This window comes from Eleutherodactylus coqui, chromosome 9 (genome assembly GCF_035609145.1).
Source record: "Eleutherodactylus coqui strain aEleCoq1 chromosome 9, aEleCoq1.hap1, whole genome shotgun sequence".
Lineage (NCBI taxonomy): Eukaryota > Metazoa > Chordata > Amphibia > Anura > Eleutherodactylidae > Eleutherodactylus > Eleutherodactylus coqui.
In genome coordinates this window covers 161,091,680-161,114,794 of record NC_089845.1, presented here as the reverse complement: position 1 = coordinate 161,114,794, position 23,115 = coordinate 161,091,680, and the positions used below count along the sequence as shown (strand labels likewise).

General features: G+C 45.1%; 1 protein-coding gene across 1 annotated transcript in view; it reads left to right on the top strand.

Annotated features, from left to right (window-relative positions):
- The window catches only part of DENND3 (DENN domain containing 3), a 68,922-nt gene that overhangs the window by 10,485 nt on the left and 35,322 nt on the right, over positions 1–23,115 (top strand). The window contains exons 2-7 of the mRNA XM_066578743.1: positions 13,831–14,110; positions 15,701–15,816; positions 16,011–16,153; positions 19,089–19,200; positions 19,306–19,425; positions 21,472–21,690. Of these exons, the coding sequence (XP_066434840.1) occupies positions 13,831–14,110; positions 15,701–15,816; positions 16,011–16,153; positions 19,089–19,200; positions 19,306–19,425; positions 21,472–21,690 (990 nt within the window). The remainder of the gene's footprint in view (positions 1–13,830; positions 14,111–15,700; positions 15,817–16,010; positions 16,154–19,088; positions 19,201–19,305; positions 19,426–21,471; positions 21,691–23,115) is intronic.

The window sequence follows — 23,115 nt, the reverse complement described above, 5'->3', positions numbered from 1 at the left end:
GCACGTGCCAGATATAAAGAAAGTTCTGGCAGTGAGTTGAAGTTCCTCAGAGTAACACCACCATCTTGTGAGAAGAGGGTGTTCCCAATTTAATCACCTATTGTCACACAATGTTCCTAGTGGCCTTGAGCGGTATAGGTCAATTCCATTGTCTCCATTGGTCTAAAGTAGTGAAGAGGTTAATGCCAACATCCTTGGTGTAGAAGGGCTTGGTGACAATACACCTGGTGTGTAAGGCCTCATGTCCACGGGCACGCACGGTTTCCACCCGTGTCCGCAGCCATGAGACCTAAAACACATTTTCTTACCTCTGCAGAGCTGGTGCGGGTCTTCTCCGTCCACAGCTGGATCTTCCTTCTTCTGCACTGCGGATGCGCTCAGCGTGCCGGCACAGTTCCTTTTTCTTTTCTTTTCTGTTTTCCCACAGATCCACGGCACATCACAGTGTCAGCTGCGGGTGGGCCGCGGATCGGACGGCTTCCATTGACTTCAATGGAAGCCGTCCATGTGGGAGTCCGCAGAAAATGGAACATGCTGCGATTTTCTCACACGTATGTAATCCACACGCCAGGAAAAAAAAATCACATCCGTATGCTTTTAACTGGTTTGCAGATGCTAATGCATTCCTATGGGTAGCTTAATTTGCGGATATCCCACGCGGGTTCTGCAAATCAAATCCGCCCGTGGACATTGGGCCTAAGGTAGCGAAAGAATTTATGACTATCTCCATGGTGGTAAAGTGGTTGATGCCAGCATCCCTAGTGGCTTAAGGTGGTGAAAGGGTTAGCACTATTGTTCCTGGTGGTCTTTAGTGGTGAAGGGATTAATGACTACATACCGGGTGGTCTAGAGGGTATAATGCTTATGCAGTAGGTGGGAGAGGAGAGGTAGGACGGTGTGACTGTGATGTAAGCAGCGCTCGGCAACAATCCTCGCAGCGCCCTATTCAAGGAAATATCTAATCTTATAAATGGGGAAGAGACACAACGATCCTTTCAAGGTTTTAGTTATAGAGTCACCAGATAGATTTCTACTTAGTTGCCAGCGAAGGAAGTTACTGAAAACCTCTAAACTGCAGAACCAAAAGTGGAACAAGAAGCCGAATTGTAAAGTTGTGGGATTTTTTTGAGGTTTAGCAGCTTGGAGGGAAGAGAGCAAAGAGGGTCAGACAATGGAAGCGTCTTACGTGCACAATGAAGGAGCTGACCGTGAGATGTACATGGAGATCCCCAATTTACAATCACTTACCAAAATTGTATTTTGATGCCTTAACCCCTTAATGACACGGCCAGTTTGTTTATTTTTACTTCACATTCTGACAGACTTCCGAAATTAATTTTTAACACCCTAAACTCTCACTGCCACAGCCAGCGTTTTCCAAACTTCAGCCAAATATAACTGTATACTATATAACTACTATAATACTGCCCCCTATGTACAAGAATATAACTACTATAATACTGCCCCCTGTGTACAAGAATATAACTACTATAATACTGACCCCTGTGTACAAGAATATAACTACTATAATACTGCCCTCTATGTACAAGAATATGACTACTATAATACTGCCCACTATGTACAAGAATATAACTACTATAATACTGCTCCCTATGTACAAGAATATAACTACTATAATACTGCCCCCTATGTACAAGAATATAACTACTATAATACTGCCCCCTATGTACAAGAATATAACTACTATAATACTGCCCCCTATGTACAGGAATATAACTACTATAATACTACCCCCTATGTACAAGAATATAAATACTATAATACTGCCTCCTATGTACAAGAATATAACCACTATAATACTGCCCCCTATGTACAAGAATATAACTACTATAATATTGCTGCTATGTACAAGAATATAACTACTGTAATACTGCCCCCTATGTACAAGAATATAACTACTATAATACTGACCCCTGTGTACAAGAATATAACTACTATAATACTGCCCTCTATGTACAAGAATATGACTACTATAATACTGCCCACTATGTACAAGAATATAACTACTATAATACTGCCCTCTATGTACAAGAATATGACTACTATAATACTGCCCACTATGTACAAGAATATAACTACTATAATACTGCTCCCTATGTACAAGAATATAACTACTATAATACTGCCCCCTATGTACAAGAATATAACTACTATAATACTGCCCCCTATGTACAAGAATATAAATACTATAATACTGCCTCCTATGTACAAGAATATAACCACTATAATACTGCCCCCTATGTACAAGAATATAACCACTATAATACTGCCCCCTATGTACAAGAATATAACTACTATAATATTGCTGCTATGTACAAGAATATAACTACTATAATATTGCTGCTATGTACAAGAATATAACTACTGTAATACTGCCCCCTATGTACAAGAATATAACTACTATAATACTGTCCTTTATGTACAAGAATATAACTACTATAATACTGCCCACTATGTACAAGAATATAACTACTATAATACTACCTCCTATGTACAATAATATAACTACTATAATACTGCCCCCTATGTACAAGAATATGACTACTATAATACTGCCCACTATGTACAAGAATATAACTACTATAATACTGCCCCCTATGTACAAGAATATGACTACTATAATACTGCCCACTATGTACAAGAATATAACTACTATAATACTGCTCCCTATGTACAAGAATATAACTACTATAATCCTGCCCCCATGTACAAGAATATAACTACTATAATACTGCTCCCTATGTACAAGAATATAACTACTATAATACTGCTCCCCATGTACAAGAATATAACTACTATAATACTGCTCCTATGTACAAGAATATAACTACTATAATACTGCCCCTATGTACAAGAATATAACTACTATAATACTGCCCCCTATGTATAAGAATATAACTACTATAATACTGCCCCCTATGTACAAGAATATAACTACTATAATACTGCCCCCTATGTACAAGAATATAACTACTATAATACTGCCCACTATGTACAAGAATATAACTACTATAACCCTGCCCCCTATGTACAAGAATATAACTACTATAATACAGCCTCCTTTGTACAAGAATATAACTACTATAATACTGCTCCTATGTACAAGAATATAACTACTATAATACTACCTCCTATGTACAATAATATAACTACTATAATACTGCCCCCTATGTACAAGAATATAACTACTATAATACTGCCCCCTATGTACAAGAATATAACTACTATAATACTGCCTCCTATGTACAAGAATATAACTAACTATAATACTGCCCCCTATGTACAATAATATTACTACTATAATACTGCCCCCTATGTACAAGAATATAACTACTATAATACTGCTCCCTATGTACAAGAATATAACTGCTATAATACTGCCCCCTATGTACAAGAATATAACTACTATAATATTGCTGCTATGTACAAGAATATAACTACTGTAATACTGCCTCCTATGTACAAGGATATAACTACTATAATACTGCCCCCTATGTACAAGAATATAACTACTATAATACTGCCTCCTATGTACAAGAATATAACTACTATAATACTGCCCCCTATGTACAAGGATATAACTACTATAATACTGCCTCCTATGTACAAGGATATAACTACTATAATACTGCCTCCTATGTACAAGAATATAACTACTATAATACTGCCTCCTATGTACAAGAATATAACTACTATAATACTGCCCCCTATGTACAAGAATATAACTACTATAATACTGCCCCCTATGTACAAGGATATAACTACTATAATACTGCCTCCTATGTACAAGAATATAACTACTATAATACTGCCTCCTATGTACAAGAATATAACTACTATAATACTGCTTCCTATGTACAAGAATAGAACTACTATAATACTGCCCCCTATGTACAAGAATATAACTACTATAATACTGCCCCCTATGTACAAGAATATAACTGCTATAATACTGCCCCCTATGTACAATAATGCGGATTTGCAGTATTAGATGAATGTTCGTTTTCTTCACCTCGGACCGTTTTTTTCGTTGGGTTTCTTGATGACACATCTTATGTACATTTAACATCCTTGTGTTAATTCAGCGGAGGGGAACGTGCCAACCAGTCTGGCCACATTTCATTTGGTGTCACATGTTTTGTGCCTTTTCTGCGAACTTGTGGTTGAAATTACGCAATGTGTTTTTTTTTTTATGTTGCGTCACTTTTTTCGTAAGCTTTCTGTTCCCCCTCTTATTGGTGAAGGGGAGGACAGATAAGGAATGGATAGATGATCATTTTTTTCATGTTTCTTCGTGGGAACCTCATGTTAGAGCAGGATGGATTTAATGAACTATCACTGTCTTCTGGATGTTCTCGGTCCTCCCGTCGTGGCGCTGGAAGTCTTGGCTTTTGTAATGTTTGTTACAATTTCATTGTATCCACTTTGAACATTGGCAACACAAGTACCTCTCCTGTCGTGCTGTTTGCTACAGTGTATCAGTGCAGGTCAGATGTACCATACTAAAGTCTAGCAGGCTAAAAACGCGTGGTATAAATACTCCCATATAGAAATAGTAGTGTATAGGTCTCTACTGTAATATGCCTCTCTGGACCACCTTCACCCTCTACCTTGGTATTCTTCATGCCCGCCTGCCAGCCGTGTATTTGACACCCCTTCTCTCACTTCTAATCTTCCGTGTGAGGCTTGCCTACAAAGCAAATAGCGGTCACTGAATACATAAAGCGCTGCAATAAACGCTCCGAGGGCCTGACAGAAGGAGCGGGATATCCCAGTGGAAGGAAGAGTTCAGCTCTGCAGGGCGGCTTCTGACTCAGTCCCTTAGTAACCATAACCATGGACTTCTTGCACAGGTCCACATACCGACCAATGAGGCACAAGGAAACTATTGTCAGCATTTACCGTATATTAGTAGCATGATCACATGACATGGAAAGGTATTACTGACGCATTTTGTGTTGGTTGTGCATTTTATCTAATTGTACAATGCAGAAGTGCTGATCCATTGTAACAGTAGGGGCAGCGCAGTCACTCTTGGACTAGCTTCTTAATGTGAACTGGATCTCCTCCAGAAGGAAGAAAAAGGTCTTTTTGGTGATGGAGCAGCTGCCTACAGATGGGTGTCTGTTTGACTGAGACCCCTTGTCATGTTTGAGGCTCTTTAATTGGTCAGGGTAGCTACCTGTAGGCGGCACTAGAGACAGTTTTCTTCCTTCTGGAGAACAGCTAGCATACTCCTACCCAGGGAGCATTTCTTGTAAGACTCCCTACACCAGTTGGATCTCCACAAGGAGAGAGAACTGGTAGCATTGAGAGCTTCATGGTGTGAGGAATTGACTGTCAAAATAACACTGATGCTACACAGAGTTGTCCGCCATTATCCATTTTCGTCTTTGGAAACCCCCCAAGACCTCTATAAAGATCGATTGGGTTTCCTGAATATTAGTTTGAGAAGTACTAATCTAGTCAAAAAAGAAAAAAAAAGCTCAAAAGATCTTCTGCCCCACGTAGTCAGATCTCATGATTCATATGGTAACCAGAATTACCCTGAATTGTATGTTTAATAATCCTTTGTGTTTGGGCCGTGCTGCCGACCCGCCTCTCCTGCCGGCCGCGTCCGCCGACTGGCCTCTCCTGCCGGCCGCGTCCGCCGACTGGCCTCTCCTGCCGGCCGCGTCCGCCGACTGGCCTCTCCTGCCGGCCGCGTCCGCCGACCCGCCTCTCCTGCCGGCCGCGTCCGCCGACTCGCCTCTCCTGCCGGCCGCGTCCGCCGACTGGCCTCTCCTGCCGGCCGCGTCCGCCGACTCGCCTCTCCTGCCGGCCGCGTCCGCCGACTCGCCTCTCCTGCCGGCCGACTTGCCTCTCCTGCCGGCCGCGTCCGCCGACTCGCCTTCACTGTTGACTGCCGTTACTCCCCAGACATCCTGCTTTGGTATCTCTATCTTCTGTGAATGCGATCTGAAGGATGTATGGATTATTGGGGGTTAATAGGCTGAACTAGATGGACATGTGTCTTTTTTCGGCCTTACATACTATGATCCCATGATATGTAAGTGGCCATAGTTTTAAAGGGCCAGTGTTCTCTTTGCTACCAATAGCATGGAGAGCGCCTGAGTATTGAGGTCCTTCTGGTCGGCTCAAGGTGCTTTCAAGTGGTTTCCTGGTTTTGTTTTCCTTCTACGTTCCTGTTTCTGCTTGTGATATCAACTACACTTTTGTCCCCTGCCTCCCCCAACCTCTGAATTACCATCCGGAGCCTGTTCTCCATGACCCAATCTCTGGCCTTGTTCTTGGTGTTGTGTGCTGCCTGCCCCAACCTGTACTGACTAATTACACTCCTGTGCACATGCACAGGTAGGTCTTAAAGGGGTTGTCGGAGGTAAGAGAAAACCCTGTCACCGTGTCCCCTATGGTATAAAATAACAAATCAGCAGTTACTGTCTAGAGATGAGCGAACCTACTCGGCCATGCCCCTTTTTCGCCCGAGCGTCGCGATTTTCGAGTACTTTAGTACTTGGGCGAAAAGATTCGGGGGGCGCCGTGAGTGAGTGGGGGGTTGCAGCGGGGAGTGGGGGGGAGAGGGAGAGAGAGAGGGCTCCCCCCTGTTCCCCGCTGCTACCCCCACGCCTCCCCCCGGCGCCCCCCGAATCTTTTCTCCTGAGTACTGAAGTACTCGAAGATCGCGGTGCTCGATCGAGTAATTACTCGAAACGAGTAGGTTCGCTCATCTCTATTACTTTCCTCTTCCCGCTACTGTTTTCATCATCCGCCGCCGGCCACGATCTCCCGGTGACATCACTCTGCATGCTTAGCCCCGCTACAGACAAGCTGCAGCAGCCAATGACGGCACTCATCATGTGATCAGCAGAGACCAGAGCCGGCAGCCGAGGAAGGGGGAGGCGGGAGAAGCGAGTAACTGCTGATTAGTTATTTTATTCCATGGGGGGCCCGATGACAGGAGTTTCCCTTAATTCAGACAACCCCTTTAAGTACCATTAGCTGCCACAGTACTTGGACCGCTTCCAGTATGGCGGCCTAAGGACCCTGCAGCAAAGTCCAGATCTTGATTGGTGGGGTTAAAGGATGAAGGCCGGGGTAACTGCGGTGTCTCCTCAGGATTTCGCCCAAAGTCAAACAAGTCTCGTTACTAACCCTGACACTTTGCTTGCATGAGGATTATGAGGTTATTGCGCCCCCCGACCTCTGTAAGTATAATGTAACCTCACACCTCATCATGGAGTGAATTGGTGCCATCATGTCGGGATCCCCCTGCAGGACCTTCTGACTGCCACCTTGTCCCTTATATGCCTGCATCATCGTCAGTCCGATGACCGATATCGCCAAGAAGGTAATCATTTCAAGTTCTTCCCCCTACCCTCTAAAAGAACACCCGTCTTGGCACCTGGTTGGCAGTGGGCAGCAATAGCACATATCAGTGGGGGACCACTTGGATGTAGGCCTTGCCCCTTTTGCACCCACTAGATTTACCACCACTAAATAACTTTGACTTAAAAACCAACCATCTGATGAACCATGCCAAGGCCCATGCCCCAGTCAGAGGATATTCTCCATCATTTGTGAACGGGCATCAGCCCCTCCTGCCCATTGGTTCATTTACCACTTATTGACACGGAAGAGAGACTTGCTGGTTACTTGGACACCCGGTCAGAGTTGGAGGATAATAAGCAGTAGAAGTTGTCCTCCATCTCCTTAACCCCTTAGTGACTGCAATACGCCTTTTACTGACCTCAATAAGGGGCTTTGAACCTGCACATACATCTCTTTAAGGCAGTTACTGACTACTGACAGCCAGGATCCTGCTCTAACTGCCAGGAGCAGAGAAATCTCAGATCCTGGCACTTTAACTCCTTACATACCACAATCAAAGCAACTGCCGCATGTAATCAAATGACAGGGGAGGGGGCTCCCCATGATGCGACTGCAAGGTACCCATTGTTGATCTCCCTTAATGAATCCCCCAGCTCTGCTACATCTGGGAGTTGGATGACTTTTCTGCATGGATTGTGAGCAGCGGTCGATCGGAACGGGTTACAGTGTTTTCCTTGTTTTCTGAGGGATTAGCAGTCGTGGCGGTGTGACACAGACAAGGCGTCTTACATAACCACACCGGCTGCTGCTACTTTTTCCTAAGAAGTCACCTGCTTCACCTCTTATTTGCTTGTGTTCTACTTCTGAGTTCTTCCAGAAGCTCCCGTAGAGCACAACAGCAAGTCACTGACTCGTTTTTCATATATTGTTTGCATTTCTTCTTTTCTGTGCTTTAATGCACTATATGATCTGTAATGTTGCATATCCTGAGCCTCCTCGTTCATGAATACAATGACAGAACTATAGTAAAGACTGACATATAGACTTGTGTAAGCATTAAGGGAACAAGGGAAATGTGATTACTTTATACACTGAATGGCCCCTTTATTAGACCCCGGCCCTCTCACGATTGGCCCTTCCCTATATGGTAATTCTCCCCGTGACCCCGGAGCATAAAATCACATCTCAAGTTTTGCGTGGATCAGTTTTAGTGCGAATCCACATTAGATGGGAAAATCCAGCGATCTAAGTGACTTGCAACAAGGCCCGGTCATCGGTGCTAGACTAGCCAGGGCCAGGATATCACTGCCAACCCAGAGATGTAGCTGAGGGTGGGGCATGTGCCCCAGGTGCAGCCAAGTTTGAGGAGGGGATTGCCAGTTTATCAATTTAACCGTTCTACTGATTCTTTGCCCTGCGTAATGGAAAGTTTAAGGGCTCATGTCCACGGGCGGGTTTGAATTCTGGAATCCACATGGGGCAATCCGGAGTTTAAGCCGCCCATAAAAAATCATGGATGCCCGCAGCTTAACTAAAGCATCTGGATTTGTTTTGCGGACCTTCGGGTCCACAAAACAAATCGCAGCATGCTCCATTTTGCCGCGGATCCCGCAGGGACGGCTTCCATTGAGGTCAATGGAGGCCGCTGGATCTGCCGCACACCCAGAACTGCTACTCCTGGTGTGCTGCGGATCCCGCAGGAAAGCAGGAGATTTTTTAAAAAATGCACGGAGGAGACGATGGACGACCCGCATGGCTTGCAGCGGATCCGGACTGGTAAGTAATGTCCTCATGCCACGGGTAGGGTGGGATCCCGTGGCGGGGCTCCTGCTCACGGAACCTGACCTGTCCGTGGACATGAGGCCTAAGTACGTCTCTGGACATCTTTTCTCATGTAACAAGTGGAGAGTATACAGAGAACGGCGTGATCAAGGAAAGGCATCCAGCAAAAGGAGATCTTGTGGATGGAAACCATTAATCTCTGATAGGGGTCAGAGGAGGATGTCAGGAATCGTTCTGACCAACAGTCAGTGCAAAGGAAGAGCAGGTTTATACAGCGCGGATGCTTTAACTAATGTGGTCGAACACAAAACTCGCCGTTCCTCAGCACGGATGGGCTATAACAGCAGGTGACCAGCGCCATTGTGTCTAAAGCTATATTTACACGGCTGATTAAAATTGCACCATGACTCAACTACAAGAAGCTTCCTGTCCGCAGGGGCCGATATTCCTGCAGAACCATTCCATCACTTAGTGGGAAATGGTAGATCCCACTGCTGCGGGTCTGAAGGCCAAAGGAGTCCAAGGCGCTACTAGATAAGGGGCCATCAGTATATATAATGTATTTGTGAGACTGGAAGCCCCTCCCCCGTGGCGCTGGAGACATTTCAATTTCGGGTAGAAATCCTCCTTAGATATTAGTTCGTCTCACTTGTGTTTACAGAAAGATTAGTGAATATTGCGCTTCTGGCCGCGAGCGAGGACGCATCTCCTTATCTTACACATGCAGTATTCGTGGCGACCCAGCCGCGTCTTCCTGTGTATATCATGATACCGCTGTCTACATATTAGCGGTGGCTTCTTGACTCCTGCTTGTATTCTAAACTAAAAATACATTTGGTTAACAGATCCGTCGCTTTAAAGATCTGTAGCCCCCCGATGGCGCTCGCGGGTGGGCTGCGTTCTGTTCCTTGTAGTTTATGATCAATCTATCTATCTAGTAGAATTCCGCTCTCTCTGTTCTAACCTACTGCTGAGCGAAGTCCTTATACAAAGCAGTGAATATGAAGAAGCTGTGCTGTAGTGTAAAGCATGAGGGAGGGCAACCGAATGCAATGATGGACTTAAACAGGGTATCTCATGACAGCCCTTACCAAAAAAAAGCAGCCTGACCGTGTCCTGGAGATCCTGAAGTATGTGACAGCGGAGGGGGGGGTCATAGACACCTCCGCTCCTACTCGATGGGACTGTTGGAGATAACGGAGTTCGCTATCTGCAGTGGTCCTATTGAGATGAATGAGAGCAGAAGTGCACATCCTCCGCCGTCATACACTTCAGGACGGGGCCAGGCTGCTTTTGGGGTAACGCCTGTCGTGAGATAAACCCCTTATTCGCATGGGCAAGGTTAATGTCCAAGTTCCATCCGAATTTGCAACGGACAGAACTCGGACCCATTAAAGTAAATGCAGTCCTTCACATCCTCTATTTATTTTAAGGAGCTTGTTTTGGCTGATCCCTGAGAGCCAGACTCCTGCTCCTGCTCAGGCCTCTATATTTACCTCGTAACTCGGCCTAATAAATCCCGCCTCCGGCAGGGTCTAATAGGCTACGGTCATAGGCTTAGTAGAATACACTGCATAAGTATTGCAGTGTACTATCCTAGAGATCAAACAATCACGTCCTCAAACCCCCTTGACGGACTAAGAACCAGTGTAAAAAAAAGTTCAATAAAGTTTAATTAAAAGGGGAAAAAAATCAGCTTAAAAATATGTATTTTTCTTCACAAAAACACCATTTTAAACTGATAAGATACTATTTAAAAAAAAAAAAAAAAAGCTGCCCTTAATGGGTATTACTGTATATTCATAGCGAAAGACGGACAATGAAAATATTTTGTTATTTATTGCGCAGGGTCAATGCTGTGAGAATAATTTCAGAAACTAAGACCAGAATTGCTATTTTTCTTTTGTTCGCCTCCCAAAAAAACATAATAAAAAGCAATCCAGAAGTCACATGTCACATGTACCCCAAACGGGGGCCAATAAAAACTGCAACGCTTCTCACAGAGCTCTGCCGCTTGAAAAATGTTTTGGGTCTTCGAATGCAGCGGCGCAGATTCAGCTGTTTTTCTTTAAAAAAGTGTTTTTATTGTACAAAAGTAGTAAAAAAAAAAAAAAAAAAATCTCCGTAAACTTGGCGTCACAGTAATCACGCCAAACCGATCAGATAGTTCTCAGGTTGTTTCTACTGAATTGCGAACGCTGGGAAAACAAAACCCAAAAACATGGCAGAATTTCTGATTATTTTTTACATCTACTGCAAAAAAATGCACTACGAGTTCCAGAACCCACGATCCGGACCCCGGAGTGCGGCCGGTAACATGTACAACCCGTCCCACAAAAAACAAGGCCTCGTACGGCTAACAGCCAGTTATGGCTCTTGCAATGAAAACCGCTTGGTCCTTAAGACACAAAATAGGTCGGTCACTAAGGGGTTAAATCAGCCGGCGCCGCCGTCCGTTTTTTGACACTTATGAGAAACTGATTACACTCGGACATTAAAAACGCCACAAAAACTGATGTAAAGCGCACGGACGCTCGCAGAGGAATCCATCAGTTCTTCACTGACCAGAATCGCACTTAGCCGCGTGGAAAGTGGGTTTCATGAAGATGGAATCGCTAATCACAGCTGTGCCGTAATGGAGCAACGCTGCAGTGTAAAGCAGGAACAGAACTTGATCCACTGATGAGACAGGAAATAGATTCAAGCTCCAAAAGACAATCAATGTGAACAGAAGTGACTGACCGTAGTGTGCAGAGACCATAAAATGAAAGGTGTTCACAGAGGAATAAGTCGCTGAAGGCAGCAGGACCCCCAAAATAACAAAATGCAGAATCACAGAAATAAGGTCCCTGTTGTTAAAAGAGAATTGGCCGACAAAACCCACATGGCTGCAGTTAAAGGGGGTTTGTCATTTAAAAAAAAAAAATCCTTACCCATTCCTCCCCAGTCTTCTTACCGCATCTTCTCATCACTGATCTTCTCCAGTCCCCCGGGTCACCTCACTGCAAGCCAGATGGATCCCCTTCTTCTTGTAATGGAGCGTCCATTGCTGGCATTCTTCTTCCTGCAGGTCACTAGTGATGTAGCATTCTCTGCCTAGGAAGGAATGCTGATCTATTGCCGAGACTGCGCATGCATGCTGTATCGCTGCAGGAGTCCATATACTATTGTAGAGAGACAACGCATGCGCAGTCTCTGCAGTAACTCGGCACTCTCTGCTAGGCAGCGACCACTACGCGACTAGTGACCGAGTACACTGACCTGCGGGAAGGAGACTGCAGAGAATGGACGCTTCGGAAGAAGAAGAATTGGCCAGCTTGCAGGGAGGTGACCCGGGGGACTAAAAAAAAGAGTAAAAATGAGAACAATAAAGTTTTACTAATTGTTGAAAAAAAAAGTAATAAAAGTTTTTTTAAAAAAAGCATTTTGCCATATTTACAATAAAACAACTAAATTGTAAAATAAAAATACATATTTGGTATCGCTGCGTCCCAAAAAGTCTGATCTATCAAAGTAATGCATTATGTATCTCACACGATGACTGTCGTCCCTCAAAAAATAATGCCAGAAATGTGCTTTTTGGTCACCCAGTCTCCAAGAAAAAATGCAATAAAAAGCGATCAAAAAGTCGTATATATTCTAAAATGTTTTCAACGCAAACTACAGAACATCCCGCAAAAAAAATGGCCCTCGCAAAAAGTTATTGAGCGCAGAAGATGGCGGCAGAAAGTAATTTAACAACAATTAATGTCTTTGAAAAAAAAAATAAAAGGAGCGCAGAAACAAAAAAAGAACTATCTAAGTTCGGTATGGTAGCCGTACCGACTTATAGAATAACGTTATCAGGTCATTTGTGTTGCGGTTTGTGCGCCGTAGAAACAAGACGCACCAAAAGATGGCGGAAATTCGATTTTGTTTCATTTTGCTTTTATGTTTTTCAGTACATTAAACAGCACCATTGAAAACTACAACTCGTCCCGCAAAAAGCAACAAGCCCTCAGACAGCGACGTCAATAGATAAATAATGGAGTCACGATTTTTTTAAAAGGGGGGAGGAAAAAAACGAAAATGGGAAAAAAAAGTTGCATCCTTAAGGGGTTAAAGGACTTCTCCCACCAAAAACATTTCTCACCTATCGACAGTGTAGGTAACAATTGTGTGATCGCTGGGGGGCTGACTGCTCGGACCCCTGGGGACCATGAGTACCGCACACCCGAGTCCCCCATTACCACTACTCCATACACTGCCCATGAAGACCGCCAAACACATGTTTTTGCTGGGACGACCCCTTCAAACGTTTTGGCCATTAAAATATAGAATATATCTGGTGTACAAATTTTGTCTGGTGTACGAATACCACTGCTACCATAGAGCGGGGTGGTGGCAGCATGGCTGATCGGGGAGCCTTCTCGGCAGCAGGTCCGGAAAGGCTTTATGAAGTTAGAGAGTAAAACTAAGCGAAGGAGGAAAACCTGCTGCAGCCTACAGGAGAACTGCAGCTCAATAGAACACTGATCTACTAGCATGACCATGGCTCCCAATGCGGCTGGGAGATCACTTAGTAGAGACTTTTCAGTTCATGGGGGTTCAGTGATTATTCAATAAAAGACGAGGAAGGGGGGTAAATATTTTTCATAGATCTATAAAAGTCTACAAAAGATTGGCTTAACTTGTCTTTTTTTCCCTCTCTGCTGTCAGGTTGCCCAGAAAGGTTTAAGAAGTTTCCAAGTTCTGGAACCAGAAATCGCTTCTGTATTTGTCCCTCCTTTTGTATCAAAAGAGGAAGCTCAGAGCTCGTCTGCAGGTCAAAGCTCGTACCAGAGAGTGGCAAGGAGGCGGTCCTTCCGGAAGAAGAAGGAGAGGCCGAAGGTGGAGTCTGGGAGTGATAACAACCTGGACCATAGAGAGACCACCACGGAGGAGATCAGTGTCCCCAAAGATATTGACCTGATTGGATTGCCCCAACTCTGCTTTCCAGGTATAGTATACATGCACTCTCCTAAATCTTCATTTGGATGGGGGTCACATATTTATTGTACACTTGTTTTTATATCTACAGCCTTTTGTCACCTGAAAATATTTTCTTTACTATATTTCTCGATTTCTAGTATCAAAATATCTTCTGTCTTAACCCTTTGCAATCCAATTTTGGATTCAGGGTTTCCTAGGGGGCTTCCTCTTTCTGCCATTATACAATGGTGCCACCTGCTGGCTAGAGACAGTACTGCGGTATGGGACATGCTGGAGAGGCCCCCTGATAACAGAGTGGCCAGTAATCTACAGTAAGAATACCCTGCTGGACGTCTTCCGACATCGGAGCTGTGCAGACCGCAATCATAATGTCTTCAGACGTCACAGTGGATTGGAAAGGGTTAAATAGTACACACTGATCGCCCCTTCATCAGCCCCCATCTAGTAGCGTTGGTCTCCTTTGACCTTCAGATCTGCAGCAGTTCGCCGTGGTGTAGTTTCTACTTGGTGATGAAAGCGTCCTGCAGGAATATCGGCCCCTGCGGACAGGAAGCTTCTTGTAGTTGCCGCAGATTAGATGAGGGGCTGACATGTTCTGACCAGCTGGCAGGAAAGGGTCAGCGATTCATGCTGCTTGCGCCAAATTCTGCCCTCCCATCAGCAACAGAAATCTGCATCCATCTGACCGGGAGATGTTTTTCCTCTGCTCAGTGATACAAGTTTTGCACTCTTTTGCCCGCTGGAGTCTCACCTTTCTGTTTCTTTTAGACACAATGATGCTGGAACCGGTCGTCTGCTGTTATAGCCATCCGTGCTAAGAAACGACGAGTTGTGCGTTTGGACACGTTAGTTGGAGCCCAAGCGTTGTGTTTAGCTACAGTTTTTTTTGACAATGCAGCACCTGTTGGTCAGAACGATTCCTGACATCCTCCTATGACCCCTTTCAGTGATGAGTTGTTTCCACCCACATGATCACCTTTCTCTGGATGTTTTCCTCGATCGCGCCATTCTCGGTACAGTCTCTACACCATTACATGAGTAAACCCCCCGCGGTTGGCAGTGAGGCCCCGGCTAGTTCAGCACCTATGACCGGCCTTGTTGGAAGTCGCTCTGATCGCTGGATTTTCCATCTAATGTGGATTCACACTGAAACTGATCCACGGAAAACTTGTCACATGATTTTATGCTCCGGGGTCACGGGGAGAATTACCATACAGGGAAGCACCAATCATGAGCGGGCCGGAGGCTCTAGTAAAGGGTTAGGGGCTGTAATGAAGGGGCCCATCAGTGTATATTTTATTGTCGTTATAGGATTATGTTTGCGGAGATTGGTCGAATTCATCATTACGTAGACTTCCATAATCCCATCATTTGTCTCCTTTTACCCCAAAGCACATCACACTTTTTTATTTTATAGAACCTTTAAAAATTGTAATTTCTGTAACTTTTCTTGTCTAGGAAAAAACAGGGAATAGCAGTAGAGAACTACAACTCTGGATGCAGCTTTGGATGCGAGTGGAGAATAAGGCGGAATGTAACATGTTATTTAGTGAATTTCAGTTTTTAATGTATCATTCACTTTTCTGTGTCTATCCAGGGGGGCTGCAAGTGACCTTAGAGCCTAAAGAGGAGCATTTCCATTTCCTCATATTTACAGACGTCCTGGGGAACAGGACATACGGTGTTGTTGCTCATTTCTTCCGGACTATTCAGGTATGACCTTTCTAGTAAAGAAAGTCTCTGTACTGCATAATCTGTAATTTACTGGCCCTTTTATAGCTGCAGGATCCATTCATTAGAGCAGGTAATTACGGCTTCTATCCCTGTTTAGACTGTATGACAGATGCAGCTTTTATGGTGTTTGATGCTTGTTTGTCTTGTGCACATAGATCTCTCTGTCTCCCCAGGATGCATTGGGAATGTCTAATGGGCAGGCTTACTGGGACTCCTCCATGAGTAGCAACAAGACGTATGAGGCTTATGTGCCTTTCGCCATTTGCGTTATATCCAGATATCCTTACTACAACTCTCTAAAGGACTCTCTGTCATGGTAAGAGAGGATGTCTGGTGCATATATATATATGATAGTCTGATGGAACTTCCTACAGTGCTGCAGAACAACAATGACGTTGTGTTGGACCCCATTGCAGTTCCCATTTCACAGCACAGCATAATAACAACATTTAGAACTCTAGCAATGAACGGCTACCAAAGAAACTAAGATAGTGGCATCCTATTGGTTTATGTCAGTGGTCCTCAACCTTTTCTAGCAAAGGGGCCACTTTCAAACATTATAGGGTGGTGTTAAGCCACATTGAGTATTGAAATGGGAAGAGTGTATTATATATATGACCAAATAATATGATTTTTACCTTAATGATAACTGCCAGTAAAATGGTTTTGACCTTGGTGCCAAGTTTCAGTGATGATATGCCATTTCTGGTGCTGTTGGTGCACAAAAATATCTGTAGCTGCCAACAACTGGGAAGCCACATGTATGATGCTGGAAAACCAAATGGTCCTCTCAAGCCACTGGGGGAACACTGGTCTAAACCAATGGGATGACAATATATTAAATTCTTTGGTAGCCTTTAAATGAAAGGTCATTAAATGTTGTTGTTTTCCTGTGTTATGAAAAGGGAACTGCCATGGGGTCCAACGCAATGCCATCGTTCCCTAGCTGCTTGCTAATTTAGCACAATGCAATGTGTAATGGGGCTACATGGGAAAATTAATGGAGGTCCAGGCTCGCTGATCAATGCAATTACCTCACACGCTGGAGACTCTAGAAGATGGGTTGATTTGGGTGAGTTTAAGACCATTTCTGCTTAAATTGTAGAACGTAGATCAGGGGTGTCAAACTCATTTTCACCAGGGGCCACATCAGGTTTTTGGTGAACTTCAAAGGGCCGATTATAAGACAGTACAGTAAGGGCTCGTTCACACCAGCGTATTTGCGTACATAATATGCAGAGAACAGAAGCCATTGATGTCAATGAGCTCATTCACATGATGTATATTCTCACACAGCATGACCTATTTTGTTTCAAACTACGCACCCCGATAGGCCATTGAAGTGAATGGGCTGCGCAAATATGTGGTGAATGCGCAGGAAACCTATGTATTCAATGCATATTTGCGCACCATCTCAGGGGCCCATCTGCGTTCTTTTCTGCGTGCCCAAATACGCAGGCATAAGCGATTTTCGATTGCGCAAATACGTAGCGTATTTGTGCGACCGAAATGCAATTACACCCGTGTGAACGAGCCCTAATAGTGACCCCCATAGTGGTCGCAGTAGTAATAGTGACTCTGATAGTGGCCTCAGTAAAAATAGTGACCCCTATAGTGGTCGCAGTAGTAATAGTGACTCTGATAGTGGCCCCAGTAAAAATATTGACCCCCACAGTAGACCAGTTAGTAATAGCGATCCCCACAGTGGCCCCAGTAGTAATAGCGACCCCTACAGTAATATTACCCCCTCCCAGCAGCAATATTACCCACTCCCAGCAACAATATTAACCCCCCCACACAGCAACATTAACCCCCACCAGCAATATTAACCCCTCCCCCCTGCACCAATATTAACCCCCTCCCAGCAACAGTATTAACCCCCACCCACCCAGCAGCAATATTAACACCCCCCCCCCCTCCTCCCCTTCCCAACCCGGCAGCAATATTAACCCCCTGCCAGCAACAATATTAACCCCCTCCCAGCAGCAATATTAACCCCCACCAGCAATATTACCACCCCACCCGACCCCCGCAGCAATATTAACCCCCTGCCAGCAGCAATATTCACCCCCACCAGCAATATTACCACCCCACCCGACCCCCGCAGCAATATTAACCCCCTGCCAGCAACAATTTAACCCCCACCCCCACCAGCAATATTAACTCCCTCAGCCCCGGCAGCAATCAGCATTATTAACCTTCTCCCAGCAACAACAATATTAACCCTCACCCCCCAGCAGCAATATTAACTTCCCCCTTCCCCAGCCATGTGCTTACCTCCACGATCCGAGGAGGAACGGTGCTGAGCCCGGGTGGCATATGAACTTTTCCCACAAGACTTCTGCACTATTGAGCAATTCCAGCAACCTGATTGGTTGTTTGGTTCTCTGGGTTGGCTGATTCCCCAATCAGATTGCTGGAATTGCTGACAAGTGCAGAAGTCTTGTGGAAAAAGTTCATATGCGTCCGGGTGTGCACTGACATCAGTGAGCAGCACGGCACGCTTCCTCCCTGAGTCCTCTCCTGCGGAACTGAAGAGCAGGGGACTCAGGGGAGAAGGGATCAGCGCTGTCAGTGTGATTACCAGCGGGGAGCTGCGGCACCCCAGCTGGTAATCACTACAGTGGTGAGCGGCCGTCGGCACGCCGCGGGCCACATAACACAAGGCAGCGGGCCGGATTCGGCCCGCGGGCCTTGTGTTTGACACATGTGACATAGATTATGTAGGTGAAATGTGTAAAGGTGTTTATTGAGCTGCGTAATCTCATGCAAGGGGCTTTTAATTTTCCCCATTATGGCATATGGAAGTTAAATGGGGGTGTCAGTCCCCTGCAATAGCGCCTCTTACTGACCCAAGCTACCAGCAAAATGGCCCCTTAAGACGCTGGTAGTTCAGATCCGTAAACCCCGCGGTCAGACCGATGCATACATCCTTGTTACGAACGCTGAAATGCGGATGTAATATGCTAATTTGTGGCCATCCTTAGCCACAACAGGAGGTTGTTATAAAGGTCCCTTCCTAATTTGGAGGACCATCTCCAGGACTATTTCATTTATTTGAATGAGTAGCGTGCGGTACCGAATATCTCCTGTAGTGGCCACTGTAGGAAATGTGTAGCTGCTGGCAGTTCGATCGCCAAAGGTGGTATCTGATTCCTAACAGGGCCTCCTTTTTTGAAGAGTGACGTGTTGATGGGACAAACCCTTTAATTCATTGTTATCCTTTTTCTTGTGTTTGTCACCATTTTCAGCCTCCTTGTACAATTAAAGTCCAGCAGGAATATCAGTCTTGACGAACGCATTAAAGAATATGCTGCAAAATTATCTTTGATCCCGTGTCCTCCGCCTGGCCCGCTCCATCTGGTAACGGCTACCTCTTCTACTGATTAGGGAAGAGGCTTATTTATTATGTAACCCTTGATTTATCTTGCCTTTTATACTCTAGTTACATCTACTGTTTCTCTGCAGGTCTTCAGCATGAAACCTCTGCAGATTGTGTTCCCATCCAGAGAAGACCTCGAAAGCCCAATAATTGATCTAGATCTTCACTTGCCATTTCTCTGCTTCAGCCCGAAACAGGTGTTACAGGTAAGTGTTACCAGTGGGGTAGGTGATCCCAGTAATTGTAGACGAGACCATTCACTTCTTAGAATCTAGTAGACATTACTTGATTTCCTGCTGTTAACCTCTTAAAGGGGTTTTCCAGGGAGAATACTTTTCGGCTTGGGTCTGTCACTCAAGATCCCGACTGATCAGCTGATTGTGCGCCCGCTGACAGCGCCGCAATTAAACGGGTCGAAGCAGAAGCATCTACTCCGACCTCTGTAATGTGTCCGGCGCTTGTAACTGCAGGCACAGCTCCTGTTGGTTTTCAATGAGAGCCGTGCCTGCAGTTGCAAGTGCCCGCCACTACCCAGAGGTCGGAGCAGAGGCTGTGTTGATGCGGCACTGTCTGCGGGCGCACAATCAGCTGATCGGTCGGGGTCCAGAATGACGGACCCCAGGCGATCAACTATTGATGCTACCATCCTTCGGGTGGGGGGTGACCTGTTTTTACAGCGCACATACTTCTGCAGAATGACATGATAACTTTAAACAAGCCCAGGATAATGTCCATGCTGAAAAAGAGATATCAGAGTTGTTATGGTAGCATCATAGATAATGTTAGAGACATAGATATTGGGCAAAATGACAAAAACAACTACAAAAACAGACTAGAGAAAGAAAAGGGTTGGGGGTAGAAGAGAAAGAAGCAGCGAAGACCCAGGAAGAGGGATGCCAGGATAGCGATACAAGACGTGATCCGATATAGAGATCATCACCAGCTCCCATCTGGCCCCCCAGCATCCGCGGATCCCAAAGGGAGTCAAAAGATTGATAGGGAAATGTCAGAGGTCTTAACATAATCCAAGGTGTCCAGATCCCGAGAAAATGCAAGTGGGCATCTGAATCGTCAGCCAGAAGCTCCTCCGTCCGCATAATATTCCTTAGCCCTTGCACCCATTTTCTCATGGATGTGAGGATCTCCAGTATTGCGGCACAACAACACGAGCCGCAAACCGGAAAAATCACAAAAGAGAATGTTTCATCCGTGCAAAGGAGTCTGAAGAGGGAGATCACCGAGCCAAGGAGGGTCTATTTGGTATCTGGGTCCTGCTAACCTTATGATAAATTCCTAGAACCCGATCCCAGAAGGTGCGTATCAACTCCTGGAAGTAGGACCTGAAAGTTTTCGCTATATCAGCTGGACTATGGACTGTGGACCCCCCAGGGGAGTTTATATGGGGAACATGTGCAGCAAGGGACGCGGGGGGGAAGGGTTCTAGCCAAAGACTTCCCTCACTTGTCAGAGTGTTCATAAAAATGTTTGCGATCCCGAAAGGAAAGATATTGGCGGTCAATCGTTTTCCATATCTTCTCCCTCACATCCAACAGCTCCACAGCGGTGGCCATGAGAGCCGACACGTTGAGCGAACTAGAGGCTTTTCAATTAATCACTGGGTGGGACCCCTAAAACATAACTTATTTAATGATTAAAATGTCCTATATTTGGGACCAACATGAAAAGACCACAGACAAATATACTTCTCCAATTTAGGCTACAAGCCAGTATTGAAGAAATGTCCAGAAATACACAATGGAGCCGCCGGGGGCAGAGCGGTCCTGTGTATTGGATTAGTATGAGAGTGATAAACGTGTGTCAATGTAAGTCACTATAGAGCGTGACCGGACTAATACCCATCAGTGATAGTCCTCTATCTATGACACTGCGATGGTAATATGCCGGGTGCCACATAGATAAGGTACTGATATTCGGGTAAAGTTGTGTATACTCTTAGCACACGGCTGTTATACATGTAGCTCTGTTCTCTGAATATATCTGGGCCTTTCCGCTTCAGTGACTACGAGGCTTTTCAATTGATTTAAAGGCTGATTCCATTTGAAAGTATGTTTGTTCTTTAGATGGGTTCCTCTTTTTGAAGTTCGACCAGTGAGACTTGCATTGTGATGTTCTTTCTAGACGTCTCTGCGCCTCGATAGAAGCCTCCATCCCCCTCAGATTCATCCCCATCATATCTACAAGACGTGGTTGTAAAGTGCACTTACCTGACATCTTGTACAATCTCTTCTTAGATCATCGCCTACATCCTGACCGAGCAGAGAATCGTCTTCTTCTCTTCTGACTTCGCCTTGTTGACCCTCATCGCTGAGTGCTTCATGGTCTTTCTCCACCCCATCAAGTGGCAGCACACGTTTGTGCCCATCCTCTCGCAGCACATGCTGGACTTCATCATGGCGCCGACATCTTTTCTCATGGGCTGCCACCTGGATCACTACAAGGAAGTCTGCAAGGTCGGCTATCAGTTTTTTACCTTTTCTGGTCTGGCGGGCCTTATTCTTGATTCGGCGGATAAGTTGTTTAGACCTCACAAGTATATTCGTTAAAGGGATTGTACCATAATTACAAGTTACCCCATATCCACAGGATGAGGGATCACTTGCTGATCGGTGGGGCTCTCTCTCCTGAGACCCCCACCAATCCTGAGAACCGGACTCCCATGTACCCCTGTTCTCGTCACAGCAGGGATGCTACTTCCCCATAGTGACACACACTGAATGGAGGGCTGGCTGAGCATGCACAGTCAGCACTCTATTCATTTCAATGGGACTGACGGAAATACCTGGGCGGGTGCCATCTCCAGCAGTCCCATGATAGTGAGTGGAGCGAAAGCATGCTTGTGTGACCAGTGCTCAATTTAGTCTCCTCCTGCGGAGGGTGTAGTAAGCCCACAGTAAGGGGCTCAAGGGAAATGGGCCCCCTGCTCTCATGATTGGTGGGGGTCTCAGTGTGGGAACTATGGAATCCAAATGCAGCTGCAAAACCTAAAGTTATGCCACTGGTTAGCATATTGGACACTTTCAATCAATACTCTCCAAGCTGTGGCTTTCTAGCTGTTGCAAAACTACAAATCCCAGCATGTCCCAACAATCACAGATTAACCCTTTCCAATCCAATTTGTATCCTGGTTTTTCTAGGGGGCTTACTCTTTTTCTGCCTTTACACAATGGCACTATATGCTGGCTAAAGCCAGTACTGCATAAGGTGACACGTTGGATAGACTCCAACGGCAGAGAGGCTGGCAATATACAGTAAGAGAACCCCGATGGACGTCTTCCAACATCAGAGCTGTACAGCCTTAAATCATTGGTTATAATCTCTTCAGAAGAGAATGAAACCAGAACGGGGGAGGGGTATGTCTGTATGTTAACTCATACTTAATGCCGAGGCTACAGGAGGATATAAGGGCAGGAGATGAATAGGTGGAATCTCTATGGGCAAAAATACAGGGAGAAAAAAAATAACAAAATCGTACAGGGAAAAAAACAAAATATGCAAAGATAAGATCAAAAGTGCTAAGGAGGAGGCAGAAAGACTGATCGCCAAAGAGAGCAAAAACAACCCGAAACTATTCTTCAACTATATTAACAGCAAAAGGATTTGCACCGAGAGCACTGGCCCTTTAACGAATAATGCAGGAGAAATCATTGAAGACGATGGAGGGAAGGCAAATCTATTAAATAGTTTCTTTTCAAGCGTATTCACAAACGAAAAGGAAATGCCACACGAGATGCAGGGGAATAAAATGAACCTGCATGGTCCTGGTGAATTGGGCGACAGTGCACATGCATGACCAGCACTCCATTCACTTTTAGGGGACAGACAGAATCTGATGCACTTGGCAATCTCCAGCAGCCCCATAGAAGTGAATCACATGA